The 20,846-nt window shown below is 33.9% G+C and overlaps 2 protein-coding genes across 2 annotated transcripts in view; one reads left to right on the plus strand and one right to left on the minus strand.

The window, feature by feature from the left end:
• Positions 1 to 20,846, plus strand: part of LOC135129553 (von Willebrand factor A domain-containing protein 8-like) — a 191,885-nt gene that overhangs the window by 49,159 nt on the left and 121,880 nt on the right. The window lies entirely within an intron of this gene.
• On the minus strand, positions 16,602 to 17,497 carry LOC135129731 (uncharacterized). The gene is made up of 3 exons (XM_064056977.1): positions 17,405 to 17,497; positions 17,169 to 17,359; positions 16,602 to 17,120 (listed from the first exon to the last, which is right to left on the minus strand). Exons 1-3 carry the CDS (start codon positions 17,409 to 17,411, stop codon positions 16,602 to 16,604), a joined length of 717 nt encoding a protein of 238 aa, XP_063913047.1. The 5' UTR covers positions 17,412 to 17,497.

Below are 20,846 nucleotides of genomic sequence, written 5' to 3' on the forward strand. Positions count from 1 at the left end.
CCCAAAATTTTCTGGGAAAATGTAGGGAGCCGTTGCTGATTTACTCAATAAACTAAATTGGCTCATTCCTTAATTTTGTTGAGCCACCTGCTTGAACGAATCAATAAAATATTAATGTAATGATAAATGACAAGTATAGACTTATCACATTTTGCACATTGAATATAGGGTTTATTCGACAAAGTTCCGAGGTGACTTCTTTTTTCCAAAAATCTGGACATTTCGGGTAAAAACTCAACACGGAGGCATAAACTGCATGTGTGGGACTATGTTATTTTATACAGTTTAAAACCCATTTTCTACGTACATCATCACATTATTGGTGGAGATGATTAGACAAAGTTTGATTAGCGTTTTACCCCATAGAATATTACCTCCTGGTAACAATTTGGGCTGCGTCGTCCTTGATTCGCCTCCAAGGATATTTATTTTTAAAAAATGTTGAAATTTTGGAAAATCGAAAAATCAAAAATTGAGAAACTGAAAAATTGTAATATCGAAAAATTGTAAAATCGATGACAAAGGAAAACTGAAAAACTGTGATACCAAAAATTGGTCGAAGGTAAATAAATCCAAATTTTTCCAAATATAATAACACTTGATGTTGTGAATTTTACTTTTTTATGATAACCTGAATAAGTTGAAATAAAAATATGTATGTAGTGTTAAAGTCAATGTAAAGAAGAATCACTTTGGATAAATTCAGTGTAATATACTAGTAATAACAATACGGCATTCCAAAGATTTCGGGAAAATGGAGTGAGTAATCAACATATTAAATTGCCCCTTTTATTATTATTTTGTGTCACCCTGTATAAGTAATTCCAAAATCTATGAGTGCATTGTTTGAGTACATAACATTGTGTATATTACAGAGAGGATTTATAATACTTAAACAAATTTGGTTAGCGATTTACCATGATTACGATAACCTTAAAACATTTACCGCATTTCAGAAACTGAAACACGGATTCATAAACCACATAGGAGTATCTGATTATATATATAAAATCGAAATGATATTTTCTAACGTAAATTTTAGAGATGACGTCATCCGATTGTAGGTGGGGATGTTCATCCAAATCTTGATTAGCGTTTCGGACAAACAGACGAAAGGTGGAGTTATTTTTTCGTGCTCTAGAGGTCATGCAACGTCGAGAAATAAAAAAATTAGCAATCTTCCAATGGATTCGACTACAATACTTCCTTAGCCTATCCTCTGGAAGTAATTAACGTGAATTTTAGTTTTATTTATAAAGCTCAAATTAGAACGCATTCACGCAGCATTAAATTGAAAAGTGTGAAAATAGATAAGTTGCATGCGAACCGCCACTAAATACCAAGTCATCACATAAGCAAAAACATTGTGCAGAAAATATGAATGCGATAAATATAGTCGTCATAAAACAATAAAAAATCGCTACGAGCCCAAACATGGTAAAGCCAGCATTCGACTGCTAATTAAAATTGTATCTTTTGCGAAAATTTCAATAAAGAGAAAGTTAACGTTGGAAATATGCTGATGTTCCGTGTTGCATCGCTTTAATTAATTTATGGCCACGAACTTGTGCATCCTTAATAGCAGACACGAAGAAATATTTTTCCGCAGTTCTGTGCCTCACGTTTTTTTGTTTTTTAAGTTCCAGTGGTACCACGCGACTTGGCACAGAGCTTCGTAAATTTCCTCTGACTGTAAGTAATTTCGGGTTAGATAAATTACCAAGACTATATTATAACGTACCAAATCTTCGATGCAAACCCCAGCAACACAGCAGACGCCGTAAGTACCAAAACTACCATGCGAAAGTACTGGTCGGACAAAGAACCTTCAAACTACAATGTTAATTAGAAATTTGGCGTTAACGCAAGAAGTGGCGCAAAAAAGACTAGAATAACGCTAGCCATCACGCAGCTACCGACGATTTGAAACGGAAAAACGTACACATGTGCGAGTCGTAGGGGCCTTAAGGCGTTTCTGAAAAATTCAGTGGTCTTACCGTAAAAAATTATAATTGTAGAATAAAAAATGTATCTTTCTGAAATAGGATTTAACAAAACATTTATCTTTGTTTAGAAGGAGTTCGTTACTGACTGACCAGTTATACAATCTGTTTAGATTATTCTGAAGACGCACACAGTCATCTATTGTTTTAATTTCGCGGATTAGTTTGAGATCGTCAGCATACATAAGATACTACATCAATTTGTTGTCCAACATCATCTATGTAGATATTGAATAGTAAAGGACCCAACACAGACCCCTGGGGTACCCCCGAGGTTTGACGAAACTTGCTAGAGTAAAAGCCCTGATAATACACATACTGATATCTTTCATATAGATATGATGTGAAGAGATTAATCAAGTCATTCGAGAAGCAAAAAGAATGTAATTTAAGCAATAAAATTCTATGATTTACGCGATCAAACGCCTTAGAAAAATCTGTATATATGCAGTCCACCTGACTACGCTGATCTAAATAGTCTGAAATAAACTGTGCTTTTAAAAATAAGTTTTTGGTTGTTGACTTTCCCTTTCTAAAACCATGTTGATTTGAGGACAAATAAGTGGAAACGTGATTACATATTCGAGAATGAAGCAGGATTTCAAATATTTTTGCAAAATTGTTAATAATTGTGATTGGACGATAATTTGTTATGTCACTTGTGCTATTTTTCTTATGGACAGGTGTAATGCGTGATAGTTTCCACTTTTCTGGAAAAATAGATGTTCTTAATATCAAATTAAAAATAACAGATAACGGTTCACATAAAACTGACGCACAATCACGAATGAGAAATGAGGGAATAGCATCAGGACCAGCTGTCAAAGTTGGCTTAAGTTTTTTAATCGAATTGTAAATTTCTCTGGAATCAACATTTTTAACATATAAGATGTTTTTATTTTAGACTACTTAAGTTTTCCTCAAATACTACAGAGTTGGTGTTATTATCTTGTTTGAATGATTTAACAAACGATTCAGCAAACGCATTAACTATATGCATCTTCTGGTGACGTTAAATCGCTGTCATTATATTTCATCACATTGGGTATTCCGTTTTGTTTTTAATAAAAGCCCAAAATTGTTTTGGATTTATTTTTATTTCTTCTGTAATTCGTCGTAAATAATTTTCATGAGCATTTCTAATAAAATTTTTTACTTTATTGCGGTGCATTTTAAATATTTCAAAAGATACAAGTGATTTATCATTTTTGTACTTTATCCAAGCTTTGTGTTTTTGTTTAAGATATAATTTCATTGTTAAATAAATAAATATATAAGACAATAACATAAAGAAATTTATACCCCAGTCTTATTTTTGCTGCTAATATGTCTATTGGTTTCAGGTCGGTAAATTGACGACAAACTCGCACTAGATCTATTACTGTTATTTGTATCTGTTATTGCAGCTCAGAAAGTTTCTGAGCTGCAATAAGCACACCTCCACCTCTTCACATTGGTGTTACGCTAAAGTCACGATCTTTTCTGAAAACGTTGAACATTTTTGTATCAAAATACTCACCATTGAAGGAGCTAGAGTTTAGCCAAGTTTCTGTCAAAATTAATATATCAAAGTGAGACATCGCACTTGAGTTTATGAGAATCTCTGAAGCCTTTGTATTCATACCTCTAACATTTTGGTAGTATACGTGGATATTTTGAGTACTACTAAGTATTATTAATGGACGAAATAGAATGAGAATTATTACAGATAATATGCTTGACTTGAAATCAGATTGGGCTTTTTGATAAGCATGACATTTACTGAAATCCCACACTGTATGATCAACGCTAAGATTAGTCTGATGTTTTGTATTTAAAGTAACACCTCAGTTTTACATTCGTTGACATTGTGAGATCTAGAACATTTGGGGCATATTAGAAGTTTGTGAGAACATTGTTTATAGTAATGATGGTAGCCACAACACTAACACAATTTTATATCAATGGCGTCATAAACAATACAACCATCGTAGCCAACAATGAGTTAGTTATTTTTTATTATATTGTTATATGTAACAATATTCACTTCTATGGTTGCCTGAAATCGTTTATTGTCTTTTCTTAAGGGTGTTATTTTCTCAACTTTGCAATAAGGTTCTCCTACAAAAAGATATCCGTTTTGGTGTATGATGTAATCAGATAGTTCATCAGTTGTGATTTCTTTATCAGTTATTCCTACAACTCTAATTCGGGGATTTATAACAGGTAGTTGCTTAATTGTATATTTTTCACCCAGAGTATCTTTAGCGACTTTTGCAATTTTTTCTTTGTCCAGGTTTTTATCACAGCGGACAATTAGGCTTCCATTACGAGCAGTTTTAGTATTTCTTATGGAAACACCAGTTTTTACTGGATCAACGTTGCGTAATATTTCCGATTTAGTTGTGGCTACACTTTGCGATTGATCTTTAGGTTGAAATATGATAGATGTTGTTTGTTTAACAGCACTGGCATAAGTAACGGTTTCATCGTTTTTTATGGATTTTTCCGCAAGTGAATTAACTCATTAAACTGTGACTGGAAAGATGATGTTAGTTCGCTTTTGAAATTTTCAAAATGGGCTTGCATATCACTGAACTGTTTTTCATACGTTTTATTGAGTTCTCCCACTTTGTCATCAATAGATTTAATATTCGTACATAAATTACATAAGTGAGATTTCTCTAAAAATTCACAACTGGTTTTGCACCCATCACACAAGAAAAAGGGATTTTTGCTTTTTTCTAAGATCTTAAAATCGGATTCCGTAAGATTTACACAGGAATAGTGCAACCACTTATTGCAAGCGCCTTCACAACCAACCAAGCCATCTTTTTTATTTGATCTGCATTTGCTACATTGCGACATTGTAATTTTTCACCGGTATTTTCATGAATAAGATGGGAATATCGACGTAAAACAAAGCAGTTGGTACTTACTAACGATATACGAAAAATGCTGACTTGACTCCGTGAATTTCAACAAATTGTTCCCTACCAAACAGGAGATTTCTAAAAATCATTAATAGCTGATGACATTATTCCTATACCATCAAGTTTTTTTAACAATATGCAATGATCTACCCTATCAAATGCATTGGATAAATTAATGAATGAGTCAATTTACTTTATTGATTACATCAGAAATAGCTCATTCCATTTTCCCGAAAATTTGAAGATACAATACTGTTATTATTAGTGTTACATTGCACCAACCCGTTGTGATAGACACAAAATTTTGTAAAGTAAAAACTCGTTTGAAACATAGGCGCAGCACGCTTATTTACATTTACAGACGTGCATTTGTTTTGTTACACCATCAAAAATTAAAATAAAATCCAATGTTTTATGTATTAAGCGGAAGTGGAAGCAATAAAAAAGTCTGGGCGACCATCGGTATTGTTTGCGATTTCTCTGTTTGACTCTCACGTATACAGTCTGTTATCGCTTGTTGTCTTAAATTAAGAATGCTTAGATATACATAAATGATTTTCAGTCGCCTCTGCTAAAACGCGCGGCATACGTGAGCAAACTGTTTCGTTATTTTATTGGTTATAAATTAATATTCAGGACGACCCAATTCATTTTCCCGAAAATTTGGGAATGCAGTACTTTTATATTCAGTATTACACTACATCTACCCAACCTTATCGCCCTGTTGACTGTACGCCATCTTAAACTACTTCTGCTTTTTAGTAATTTTTTCCATTTCCAAGTTTCCCGCTTTTTCGATTTTTTAACTTTTTTTGAGTCAGCCTGTATAACTAACTGCAAAATCTGTGAATTCATTAATAAACGACAAATGTACAATCACAATTCGCCTAATATTTAATAAAAAGCAGACGCGTTTTTCGACCACAAGCGGGCAATACAAGATGGCGACAAAGAACACAGACACGGATAGTAGTGCAAAAATAAAGTAGTGACTAGTGTAAAATGCCTAAAGTGCCAGCAACCATTTCATCCTAGCTGTGCAAAGAAGTCTGCCAAATACTCGGACGATGGAACAACTTTTACTTGTTGTGAAAACGAAGACACCATTACAGAAATGACAGACCCCGACTTCTGGGACGCAGTTAATCGTCTCCAACAGCAGCCGAATACGGGTACTCGTATGGACCTCAAAATCTTTACGTACATAATAAAACAAAAGGACATTATTATTGATGAACTAAGACAGCAAATACAACTACTAAATAATCAACTTTCCATGGCAGCCTCTACAGGTACCACAAGCAAAAACATCATTAAAGGTAACGAGAAACCGAACAATGAAAAAAAAAGAGAAACAAACGCCACTGCTCAGAAAAACACCAACGATAAGGAACCACCTACCTTAATAACAACAAACATCAATAACAAACCTAAGTCAACTCCTTGGAACAAATCTAAGGTTAAGCAAGCCTTTGACGAAAAAAAAGGATCAGCCTATTATTGATACCAAAATCAAAAAACGACAACTCAAATCAACAGTTATTGGATCCCTTCCTGGAACTACACGTCTGGAAGCTATCTCAAAAAAAGCTTATATTCACGTATACAGATTATCTCCTAAAACAACTAAAAAACAGATGCAAGAACATCTGAAATCCTATCTTAACGAATTTGATATCGAAAAATTGAATTCAAAGTATCCGGACCTCTATTCCAGTTTCAAACTAACTTTGGACTTTGATGAGTTGGAAACCGTTATGAAATCGGAAATATGGCCTAAGGGAACACGAATTAACAGGTTTTTTCACCCACCCCGACAACAACAACTAAAGAGCTAAGAATCCTTGTGCTTAATTCGCAATCAATTAGATCAAAACTCCAAGAGTTTGAACTACTGTTACACCAGGGAAATTTCTCGTTGGCGGCTATCTGCGAACATTGGCTAAACGACGCGGAAGTGGACAACCTTTCTATCGAAAATATGCACGTAGCATCCAGTTTTTGCCGTAAGTTGAGTAATTATGGAGGTTCCCTCTTATTTGCAGCACATAATTTACAATATACTACTCTACATAATCTGGAAAATATGTCTATTGAAAATCATTGCGAAATCTCAGCATCACTAGTCAACTCTTGCAAACTTATTGTTATAAATATATACCGGCCGCCGTCTGGTGATTTTAATCTGTTTTGTGAAATTATTGTTGATGTACTGGATACAATAGATGTAGTCAAAAACAATGTTATCCTAAGTGGAGATTTTAACATACATTTCAACACTAATAGCATGCTAGAACTAAAACTTTGTAACACCTTAACTGAATTTGGCTTGTATCCCATCGTAAAATTTGCGACCAGGGGCAATAATACTCTTGATAACATTTTTACCAACATTCACACTCTAAGCTATAGTGTAAAACCGTTCAATAGCCTAATGTCTGATCATTTAGGCATAGACTTCAAATTAACTGTATCTGACGCTAAGAACAAACATGTTACTTATAAGTGCCGCCCGATTACTAAACTAGGCAAGTGCAAATTATACAATAATATAAGTAAAGCTGACTGGTACTTTGTTGACGATAAAACCCTTGATATCAATACTAAGTTTACATTGTTTATAAAGGAAATTATCGACAACATGAATCTTGCCTTCCCAGAAAAAATCCTGAAACAAACCAACCATAGCAAAATGGACATTAAGTGGTTTGATGACGAATTGCGAAAAATACGCGAAGAATTATCATTTCTTGACGAGTTTCATAAAATTGTTCAAACGGACGTGACTAGAAAGGCTAGAAATAAATGTCGACACCTTTATCAAGAAACAATTAAAATAAAAAAAGTGAACTACACCAAGAGTTTTATAGATAAATCGAATAATAAAAGTAAAGCAATTTGGCAAGTAATAAATAACAACCGAAATAAAAATTCATTGGTAGGTAGTGCGGCAAACTGTGAAATTTCAAATGACGATTTCAACAAGTTCTTTACTAATATCGGGCCAAATTCAATAAAAACACTTCCTATAGCTACTCAAGATCCCATTGACTTAATTATTAAGAACTGCAACATGCACTGTAATAATTCTAAATATTTTAATTTCTCAGAAGTCTCCAGTGTAGCTGTTAGAGACACCATTAGCAAACTAAAAAATAGCAATTCAAAAGATTGTTATAACATAAGCGTCAATATTATTAAATCTATGAAAGACACCATCATTTCACCAATAACTAGATTAATAAATGAATGCATAAGGACCACAACATTCCCAGACTGTCTCAAAATCGCTGCAGTGATACCAGTGCATAAAAAAGGTAATAGAAACGACCCTACTAACTATAGACCGATCTCACTTCTACCAGTCTTCTCTAAGATTTTAGAAAGGATACTTTATGACCAATTGAGTAACTTCCTTGAAGATGGTAATGTTCTCTCCAATAGTCAGTACGGCTTCCGAAAAGGTCGAGATACAACCAAAGCCATTCTTGATCTCACAAGTTTTATCGGAGATTGCCTAGAGCGCGGCAGATATAGCATCGGTTGCTTTTTAGACTTGTCAAAAGCCTTCGATTGGGTCTCCCACTCAGAACTAATAAGAAAGTTATACTATTACAATTTACATCCTCTCGCTTGCAGCATGATAACATCCTACTTGGTAAATAGGCTTCAGTCAGTAAGACATAATAACAGGGAATCGGAAAAGCTACCAGTGGTACTAGGAGTGCCCCAAGGGTCAATCCTGGGCCCATTATTATTTCTCCATTTTCCCTTCTTTCTAAACACAAAAACTGTACTATTTGCGGATGACACGAACTTATTAACTAATGAAGCTACATTCGCAGAGGCCCTAAATCGCAATGAGGAAACAGAATTGAAGGCAACTCATTGGTTTACAACAAATAAACTAACCCTAAACAAAAATAAAACGGTTAAAGTCGCATTCACTCTAAAAAACACCGGCCCACTACCTACAGACATAGTTAAAGAGACAAACTTTTTAGGGATAACACTAGACGCAAAAATGAGGTTTCATACACACGGTGAGAACCTAGCTAAGAAAATTTCTACAGGAATATTTGCGTTGAGAAATCTAAGTAGAAAGCTTCCGATAGAGACATTAAAAGTAGCTTATTTTGCATTATGCCATAGTAACATAAGTTATGGTATCTTAGCATGGGGTCACTCAAGCATGATGACGAACATATTTAGATTACAGAGACGGACAGTCCGAATAGTGGGAAGTCTTGGCTACAGAGATGATTGTAAGCGTATGTTTCAAAAATTAAGAATTCTTACGGTGCCCTGCGTATTCATTTTTAACAGCTTGATCAATCTGAGACTAAATATAAACACATACTCCAAACACAAAGACAACCATGAATACGACACACGACATAAGGAAAACTTATGTCTGAGGCACATACGTTTAAAGTCGTCACAGAACAGTACTCAATACTTGGGTATCAAATTTTTCAACAAACTTCCTGAGTCGATTAGAAAGTTAGATACAGTTAATTTTAAGAAGGTTGTAAAAAACTTTCTGATTAACAAAGCCTACTATAACTATGATCAGTTTCTGAACGACATCAATGTATCCATGCAATAATGTGTATCATGTTCTAAATGTTTTCTTTCTTCTGTACAACTTTTCTTGATTTATTACTATCAAACATTGTAAATGACATTTATGTTATCTCTGTATTTTGACGAGTGTAAAATGTGTGTACATTTAAGCACAATAAATTGATTGATTGATTGATTGATTGATTGATTGATTGAATGTATTACTATTATTATTATTATTATTTATAAATGAAACAAAAATTCTCGTCATTTTTTTATGGAATGGAAAGCTAATATTTTAACAATAAAACGATCCTAGAGAAATTTATCTAGACTAAGTTGTGATGCATGCCTTTACCTACGAGTAGTTCTTCTGCTGTAACCTATATATGACCGACATCGCGGAGAAAAGGGCGTTCACGACCTGAAACCACCGGTTTATTTAGTCCCAGCAATCTCAAGTCGTACCTTTAACCCCAACTGATAGTAGGGTATTAAAGCGGTTCTGAAAAACTCGTTGGTTTTACCTTCAAAATTTATAATTATCTTACTCAGTGAGCTGGATGTGGTACTTCACGCAAAACATCAATTTTTCTTCGATTTCTCTGTGGTATTCCACGTTGTTCCATTTTATGTACTCTACGTGCTCGAACCTGGCGTTTATATCTTGCAAGCAGTGTTTCAGCATAAATTTTTGCAGGTTGGCGTAGCCGTGGAAATACAAAATCGCGAATCCAGGTACACTTACGCCCACGTAGACTAACATAAAAAACAAAGGTTTTAAACACCAGAGAATAAAATTTTCCCATTGCGGAAAATACAGTTCTGATATTTTGAAAAAGAAAATAAGATCCCTGTCTCTGGAAGTTGGTAGGATGAAAGATATCGCACCCAGGAGACCTAGTGCTGTGGTCGTGCACATGTACGCCGTAATGTAAATCCAAGTTTGCGTCACTTTTCCTTTAATCTCTTTCGTGGCTTCTTCGATTTTCCACACTTGGATCTGCTGTATGCAAGTTTTGATTATGTTAATGGTGTAAACTTGACAGTAAATGGATACCACCATCTACAATTAAGAATTAGTTTAACTCATGTTTCGAATTTTGTTACGCACATATAATAACACAATGTAAATAGGCTCATACTGAACGAAATACTTCAATTCGAATTTTTTTAAAAAGAAATATCCTTGGAGGAGAATCAAAGGAATATCAAAGATATTGCCAAGAGGAAATATTTCGTGGCTCTACACTCAAAAATACCTACCGTGAAGAAACGACATATTCTGATATAGTTTGTTACTGAAAAGATTTCGGTTTAAAACTGAGTAAATTCAAGAAACTTACCTTCCATCATTTCGTTTCAGGACTAAGACAATGCTCAGCAAGCGTATTTAACGACTATGTGAACACAAGAATCGTTAAGGTAGTTCTGATTAACAATCGATACAAATGCTCCTTTTTTGAACTATTAAGGATATAAAGTTGGACAAAAACATGCCCATACAATTGTGTTTATTCGTTAATGATCGACTGTAAATGAGAACATTTTCTGGAACAATTGAGTGAGCCGTCGCTGATTTAACCAATAAAATTAATTGACTGATTCATTAATTTTTTTGAGACATCCTGCATAAGAAAATGTAAAAAATATCTGGAAAGTTTCAAAGCACTCGTTTTTGCAAAATGGTGTTTCCTAATTTTGAGTTTTTTTCCAAAAGTCTGTACGATAGACAGACAGACAGACGGACAAACAGACTGACAGAAACAGGAGACCTATTTCTTTGTACTCAAGGGGTCATGAAAGGTTAAAACATACTTTGTTATTATACTGAACAATACTTGAAAATATTGAATGATTTTTGGGAGCTTTTAAAGTAATTGTGCTTGATTTGTAGTGACTTTCAATTATTCCAGAAGTAACATTTATTTCATATATTTATATTTGCATTAAATTGGAATTTTGATCTTTTAATTTTGTTTCAAAAAGTATCAAATCCTCCAACTATACGAAACAATTTTCTTATACAGTTAAACCATTAAAGGTCATTAGCACACACAATATAACGTTATGCGTGGTCGGCGTGGTGGGTGTACAACTTTGTATTCTTAGTAGTCTAAAAAAGGATCATTTGTATCGATTGATTGTTAATCAGAACTACCTTAACGATCTATGTGATCAAATAGTCGTTCAATACGAAGCTAAGTTTCCGTTAATTTACTCAGTTTTAAACGGAATTCTTTCTAGTAACACACTATATCAGAATGTATTCACTCCTGGCATTATCTCTGACTTGGTTGCCCTTGATTCTCCTCCAAGAATATCTCTTTTTAAAAAAATTCGAATTGAAGTATTTTGTTCAGTACGAACCTATTTAATTAAAAGCAGACGCGTTTTTCGACCACAAGCGGGCAATGTATTACTGTTATTATGATTATTTATTATAACATGGCGGGCAAGCGCTGCCTCCTCTGCTGAGTGCAAAAAGTGTAAAAAACCAGTTGTAGATGCGGCTACATGTGTAAATTGTGGGGGCAAATACCACCCCAGCTGTGGAGAAATAGTGGCAAAATGTTTCGACGATAAACATTTTGAATGTTGTGAAAAACAGGAAACGAACGAAGATGCGGTGTTCCTGGACGCTATTGAGAATCTCCCTGGTACAGAAATGGATGCAAGATATTTCTCCTATATCATCAAAGGAAAAGATTGTATTATTCAAGATCTTCGTGAGACAATTATTTTCCAAAGGAAACTTATCGAATCGTTATTAAATGGGAAAGACCCTGAACCGATAGAGGACACCAAAAAAGAAAAGAAGTTGCAGACACAAGCAAACCCTAAAAAAATAGACGGCTTGGTGACCTCCGATAAACCAGCTGACAAAACAACCGATACGAGAAATAAAAAGCAGCAAAGTACATTGACCCATCAAAATGTGGAAATTATACATGAAACACGTAAAGAGGCTGAAAATAGCAGAGAAACCAAAGACCAAGAAAATACCCGGCAGAACATTACAGAAAATTGGAGTGTGTCTGAGAACAAAAAGAACAAAAAAAGAAAACCTCCTGTAATTGGGAAATCAGTAGAACCATCATTGACGGGAATAAAGTCTGTACCAAAATCATCGTCCCTTTTTGTATCTAGACTCGACCCAGTGACTACTTGCGAAGATTTGATCAAGTATCTAGAAAAAGATTTCCCAGAAGTCACTTGTGAAAAATTAAGATCCAAGTATCCTAGTTGTTACTCATCTTTCAAAGTTACTATCTACCAACATAATACATCGACCGCTTTAAAACCCCTTACCTGGCCAAATGGTATTTTGGTTACGAGGTTTTTTCAAAAGTACCGAACACCTCAAGAGAACGAGTAGCACCAACACAGGAAACATTGACGTGGGCTGAAAAGGCAGAACATGTAACATCGCACAACATCAAATTAGTGGAAACTCCGGTAAAAAGCACTGCACTTTCCACGGCTGTGAATTTCTCGATATTCCACTTAAACATGCAGTGCTTAAGGAACAAGGTGAATCAACTATTATTGTTCTTGGACAAAGATGATTACGATATACTTTGTTTATCTGAACACTGGCTCAAGAGTGAAGATCTTATCGGTATAAATTTGGAAAAATATATTCTAACTAATTTCTTTTGTAGATGTTCATTCATCCACGGAGGTGTGGCTATTTATATTAAAAAACATATATCCTTTTGTCAATTGGACTTAAATGAGTTTTGCGTGGAAATACATGCTGAGTTCTGTGGTATATACGTTAAATTCTTAGACTTAATAGTTATTACGGTTTATAGATCTACAAATGGAGTAATGGAAATCTTTCTTGAAAAATTAGAGAGTTTACTAACTATGATTTTTAAAAAATACAAAAACATAATTTTACTCGGTGACTTCAATGTTGACTTTAAAACATCTTCGAATGTACTGTCTGAACTCAAATTGCTGTTATATACTTTTAACATTCTTCCCACTATTTCGGATTATACGAGAGTTAGTAAACACTCTAAAAGTTGTGTAGATAACATCTTAACGAATCTTGTAGAGGAGTATGAGACGGGCGTTATTGAACCTGTCCTCTCGGATCATTATGGTCAATACATTAAGATGCAAATACACTCTTCTCAGTCAAAACCCATTACGTGGACGAGACCTATCACTGATGTTGGAATAGCAAAGCTTCGACAGTCTTTGCTTGAAGTTGATTGGAGTATTTTCTATAGGCCTTTATTAGATGTCGACGCTGCAAGCTCAGTTATAGTTGGTACGCTCTCCCAGCTTATAAACGAACATCTTCCCCTGAAAAAGTGCAAAAATGACCAGTCGCAGATTGCTCCATGGTTTAGTAAAGAGCTTAGGCAGTTTAGAGACACTTTGAGCGCCGTAAAAATCGTAAGTGAAGTTACAAAGGACCCCGTAGATATAAATACTCTGAGAAGATTGAAAACTGACTATAATAAATTAATAAATGAGACAAAGAAAAAAGCGTACGACTCATATATAGAGCGGGCCAGCTCCGTGTCGAAGGGTGCTTGGCGACTAATAAATCACGAACGAAACAAAAAACAACATATTACTGGAAGTGCGATCTCAAGTGAGAAATTTAACCTGCACTTTACGTCTCTCCCAGAATCAGTCGTTAAAAATCTTCCACCAGTAGCGGGCACACCAGGTGAATATATGTCAAGTAGACCCTCCCCTGCTGGTTCATTTTTTCTTGTACCAACAACGATAGATGAATTGATCTTGACGGCAAATTCTCTAAAGAATACAAACTCTTTTGATGTCTACAATCTAAACACCAAAATAGTAAAAAAAACTATCGATATCTACGCGAAGCCTCTCTGTAAACTTATAAATGCATGTTTTTCTCAGGGAGTCTTTCCAGATGCTATGAAAAAGTCAAGAGTAGTCGCAATTTTCAAAAATGGTGATCCACAGGACGTGAACAACTATCGCCCGATCTGCATAATACCGATTTTAGGTAAACTAATTGAAATACTTGTTAAAGTTAGGCTCTCGAACTTTTTATCAAAAAATAAAACACTCAACAATCTCCAGTTTGGTTTTACATCTGGAAAGTCGACAATAGACGCTGTTTTAACTGTAATTGAGGGTATTGTTGAGGGTTTTGAGGAGAACATGCACACCTCTTTGGTCTACTTTGACCTCAGCAAGGCCTTTGATTGTGTCGATCATGGAAACCTTCTCGAAAAATTGGCACACTATGGAATTCGGGGAACTGCTTGGTCATTTTTCGAATCTTACTTGGGAAACAGACAACAAAAAGTTGTTGTTGCCAATGAAGAGTCACTATATCGTAACGTGAAATATGGCGTACCGCAGGGATCCGTCCTGGGACCACTATTGTTTCTGTTAATGATAAACGATTTAGACGACGCAATTCTGTTCGCAGATGATACCACCAGTATAGTCTCTGACAAGGATCCAGTTAGACTTAAAGAACTAATAAACGAAAGGAAACAGAATATAGAAACTTGGTTTAATACAAATGGACTATGTCTTAACAAGAATAAGACGCAGGAATTATTCCTATCGACAAATCCCACTTTGCTAAATGGAAAAAATATTAAACTCCTAGGTATAACGATAGACGATGGTTTAAACTGGCAAGCACACATCAACCAAGTTTCTTCAAAATTAGCTAGCACCATTTTTCTCCCGAGAAAATTACGACCCTTACTGAGCTTCAATTTACTCCTTTCAGCCTATCACGCTCTGTTCCAGTCTCGTCTTATGTATGGTATATTGAGTTGGGGAAGTAGTAGTTATGCGATTAAAATATTCCGACTCCAAAAACGAGCGGTCAGAATTCTTGCAAATGCCAGCTTACGTGACCATTGCAAGCCCTTGTTCCTGAAATACGGCATCTTAACATTTCCATGTCTTTACATCATTAGTATGCTAATTGAAATCCATAAGAAGCAGAAAACGATGGTTAAAAATTCAGATGTTCATTCGTATAATACTAGGCAAGCTCAGCACATCAAAACTGCTAAATACAAATTCACAAAATCCATTAAAAACTCCTTGGACGTAAGTATGTATAATAATCTCCCAGAATCATACAAAAAACTTCCACTGACAACGTTCAAACACAAAATAACGAAACATTGTAAAATGCACAATTTTTACTCGGTGGATGAATACAAACAAACACCTCCTATTCATTTATAAAGTATGTGTCGATCTTAAATAGTTATATGTGGAGGTTTTTGTTGGACGTTACTAGGTCTTGCCTTACACAAATTCCATGTAGATATTGTAAACAATTTGTTTTGTTGTATGTTGACGTGTACAAAAACAGTGTTATATGTTTATATGTACACATAAATATGTTATGTTATGTTATGTTATAAATAAAACGAAAATTCTTGTCTTTTTTTTATTGAATGGGAAGATAACATTTGAACAATAAAAAGATCCTAGAGAAATTTATCTCGACTACGTTGTGATGTACCTTCTTTACTTACGAGTTCTTCTTCTGCTGTAAACTATATATGACCGACATGGCGGAAAAAATGGCGTTCACAACCTGAAATCACAGGTTTATTTCGCCCCAGCAAGCCCAAGTCGTACCTTTAGCCCCAGCTGATAGTTAAGCGAAACGTTTTCAGAGTACTTGATCTTGAATATTCGCGCCGCGTGCATCAGGAAAAACAGGTAAGTTTTTTTGTTTTTTGAGTTCCAGTGGTACCACTCGACTTGGCACAGAGTTTCGTATATTTCCTCCGACTGTAAGTAATTTCGGGTTTGGTAAAGTACCACGACTATGTTACAACGTACCCAATCTTCGATTCCTTGCCCACCGGCTGCAAACCCTAGCAACATAGCAGACGTCGTAAGTATCATAAGTACCATGCGAAAGTACTGGTCGGACAAAGAACCTTCAAACTACAATGTTAATTAAAAATTTGACGTTAGTGGGAGAAGTACCGCAAAAAAGACTAGAAGAATACTAGCCATTACCCAGGTACCCATGATTTGAAACGGCAAAACGTACACTTGCGTGAGTCGTAAGGCTCTTGAAGCGATTCTGAAAAACTCGTTGGTTTTACCTTCAAAGTTTATGACTATCTTACTCAGTGAGCTGGACGTGGCGCTTCACGCAAAACATCAATTTTTCCTCGATCTCCCTGTGGTACTCCACGTTGTTCCATCTAATGTACTCTAGGTGTTTGAACTTGGCGTTTATATCTTTCAAGCAGTGTTTCAGCATAAATTTTTGCAGGTTGGCGTGGCCGTGGAAATACAAAATCGCGAATCCAGGTACACTTATGCCCACGTACGTCAACACAAAAAACGTAGGTTTTAGACACCACACGATAAAATTTTCCCATTGCGGAAAATACAGTTCTACTATTTTGTAAACGAAAATAAGATCATTGTCCAGCGAAGTCGGTACGGTGGACGATATCCCAGCCATGAGACCTAGAGCCGTGGTCGTGCACATGTACGCCGTAATGTAAATCCAAGTTTGCCTCACTTTTCTTTTAATCTCTTTTGTGACTTCTTCGATTTTCCACACTTGGATTTCGTGAATGTAAGTTTTGATTATGTTAGTGGTGTAAGCTTGACAGTAAATGGATACCATCATCTACAATTAATAATTAGTTTAACTCATGTTTCGAATTTAGTTACGCACATATAATAACAGAATGTAAATAGGCTCATACTGAACGAAATATTTCAATTCGAAATTTTTTAAAAAGAAATATCCTTGGAGGAGAATCAAAGGTGATATAATCAAAGATATTGCCAAGAGGCAATATTTCATGGCTCTACACTCAAAAATGTCCACCGTGAAGAAACGACATATTCTGATATAATTTGTTACTGAAAAGATTTCCCTTTAAAACTGTGTAAACTCAAGAAACTTACCTTCCATCCTTTCGTTTCACGACTAAGAGAATGCTCAACGATCGTATTTAACGACTATTTGAACACAAGAATCGTTAAAGTATTTGCGACTTAACAATCGATACAAATGCCCCTTTTTTAAACTATTAAGAATATAAAGTTGGAGAAACACCACGCCCACAGCATTGTAATCTGTCATTAATGATGTTCAGTAGTTTACTTACTGAATAAAATAAAATTGTTTCTTATAGTTATAATTATCCCTTGTTTTTAGACACCCTAAAATGGATTTTTATAATTTTTAATCAGTTACAGTAATACATAAAATTCCAGAATATATAAAATATGAATAATAAAAACAGGAAAAAAAAGGGTTTTCCGGGGGATTGAACTCGAGGCCTCTTGGGTAGATTGCGAACGTTTTACCAACTCGCATGTGATGGATTTCATGACGGTTTCGTATTCAACATATCGATGAATGTAGACGATAAAACACTAGCCAAACTTTGTCTAATCATCACCACCAACTTTGTGATGACGTCTCAAAATTGTACATGGCCAATGGGTTTTGAACTATATAAAATAGCATACTCCTAAACGTATACTTTATGAATCCGTGTTGAGTTTTACTCGAGACATCCAGATTTCTGGAAAAAAAATGTGTCGAATACTAAAAATAACAGTATTGCATTTCCAAAATTTTCTGGGAAAATCGAGTGAGCCGTTGCTGATTTAATCGATCAAATAGATTGACTCAATCATTAATTTTTTCAAACAAATCTAAAAATATTAATGGAGTGATAAATCACAAGTACAGGCTCATCATATATTTTGATTAAAAATTTATCATGCTTATTGTAACGTTAAAACATCTGCAAGATTTCGAAGCATTTAGTATTGCAGATTCAAAATTAAATTGCAAAATGTTGTTTTATAATTTCGATTTTTTTTCCAAAAATCCGGACATTTCGAGTAAAAACTCAACACGGGGTCATAAACTACATGTGTGGGACTATGTTATTTTAAAAATCGAAAAATCAAAAATTGAGAAACTGAAAAATTGTAATATCGGAAAATTGTGACATCAAAAAATTGTAAAATCGAAGACAAAGAAAATCTGAAAAATTGTGATACCAAAAATTGGTCGAAGGTAAATAAATCCAATTTTTTCCATAAATAATAACATTTGATGTTGTGAATTTTACTTTTTTATGATAAACTGAATAAGTTGAAATTAAAATATGTATGTAATGTTAAAGTCAGTGTAAAGAAAAATCAGTTTGAATAAATGCAGTGTAATACTAGTAATAACAGTACTGTATTCCAAAAATTTCGGGAAAATGGAGCGAGTAATGAACATAATAAATTGCCCCATTTATTATTTTTTGAGTCACCCTGTATAAGTAATTCCAAAATCTATGAGTGCATTGATTGAGTACATAATGTTGTGTATATTTCATAGAGGATTTATAATAATAATTAAACAAATTTAGTTAGCGATTTACCATGATTACGATAACCTTAAACATTTACCGGATTTCAGAATATTCGTTTTTGCAGTTTCAAAATTGAATTGCAAAATGTTGTTGTACAATTTTCATTTTTTTTCCAAAAGTCGGAAGTCCACAGTAAAAACTGAACACGGAGTATCGTATTTTATAAAATTGAAATTATATTTTCTAACGTAAATTTTGGAGATGACGTCATCCGATTGTAGGTGGGGATGCTTAAAATCTTGATTAGCGTTTCGGACAAACAGACGAAAGGGGGAGCTATTTTTCGATGATGAATAAATTATAAGTTTTTTTAAAGCGATCGATAGATTTTTATATTTTCCAGTAATGACAACATAATTGCGTTTTCTTACATGGACAATCATTACTTGAAAATCATCTTTTATTGATACTAATCGCATCCCTAGGTCAAACTACGTTTACCATAATTGTCGATAATGTTGGAAAATTTCTGTTTGTTCAATCATCATTCATCAGACAGGAGTGAAAACTCCAACGCAGTAAAAGCGGACGCGTTTTTCGACCACAAGCGGGCCATGTATTACTACTGTTGTTATCATTATTGTTGTCATTTCTTTTATAAGTATACCAAAAGTTCTCAATTTTTTTATTGAATGGAAAACCAACTCGCCCCTGAAGTGCAATCCAACGAATCCCGTCGTTTCTTTGAGAAATTATAAAAAAATTGCAATTTTTGGTTTTTGATAACCTCCATAATGTCAAGACCAGTTGCGTAAATAACACTTCGACAACTTTTTTGACTTAAACTTTTCGAGTTTGTAAATTTAACTTTTTCATTTTTTTCATTTTCCAACTTTTGAATTTTTCAATATTTAGATTTTGCAATTTTTCGATTTAAAATTTCCCCAGTTTTCAATTTTTCGATTGTTTAATTTTTCATTTCTACAAATTTTCAATTTGCAATTTTTCGTCTCGCTTTTTATTTTCTTCATTTTAACAATTTTTTGTTTTTTCAATGTTTTGTTTTTTATATTTTGCGGTTTGCAATTTTTTAGTTTTTAATTTTTTTATCCCTTCAATTTTAAGACACACTCGTCGAGTTTACATTCTTACATTTTTCAGTTTTTCGATCTTCCAACTTCAATTTCATATTGAATGTTTCAATTTCTAGATTTTGTTAATTTTCGATTTGCAGTTTCACGATTTTTCAATTTGTCACTTCTTCAATTTCCCGGTTTTCAATGTTTCAAAAAATTTTTAGATTTTTTAATTTTTCGTCTCCTCAATTTTTAATTTGCAGTTTTTCTAGTTTTCATTTTAAATAATATGTAATAAAAATTGCAATTTAAAATTTCTCAATTTTTCAATTACACGGTTCTAGAATTTTTTTTTTCAATACTTTGTTTTAAAACTTTTTCGATTGTTAATTTTTCAGTTTATCACAATTTAATCTTTATAATATGATTCATTTATTTAAATGTACAAAACATCAACAAAATTAAACATTCAGATTCTGTTTTCTGTCTGTCAACTATTTTCTTAAATCAGCCCACTCTTCTTTCTTTTAATCAAAACTAAGTTCCGTTACATCTTTCATTTTTTCGATCCTTCAGTCGTACAATTTTCAAAAATTTTGGCGGTTACCAGTTTTTCGATTCGATTATTTTTTGTCTTCATTCAGATTTTGCTTTTTTATAATTTTATAATTTTTTTCGATTTTCAAGTTTCTCGATTTTCCACTTTTTCGGTTTTTTAACTTTCGACTCAAAAAAATGGAAAAATTGCAAAATTGTAAAAATGAAAAATAAAAAATGAAAAAACGAAAAAGTATAAAATGAAAACTTTGAAAAATCTAAGAATTGGAAATCAGATGAAGCATTAAAAATTGAGAAACTTAAAAATCGAAAAAAAGCAAGTTAAAAAAAATTGAGATACCAAAAAATCGGTCGAATAGTTGATGTTGCGAATTTTACTTTTTTCATGATATT

Source organism: Zophobas morio, unplaced genomic scaffold (assembly GCF_036711695.1).
Source record: "Zophobas morio isolate AGI-343-1 ecotype UQ-CSIRO unplaced genomic scaffold, CSIRO_AGI_Zmor_V1 ptg000016l, whole genome shotgun sequence".
In the NCBI taxonomy this organism is placed as follows: domain Eukaryota; kingdom Metazoa; phylum Arthropoda; class Insecta; order Coleoptera; family Tenebrionidae; genus Zophobas; species Zophobas morio.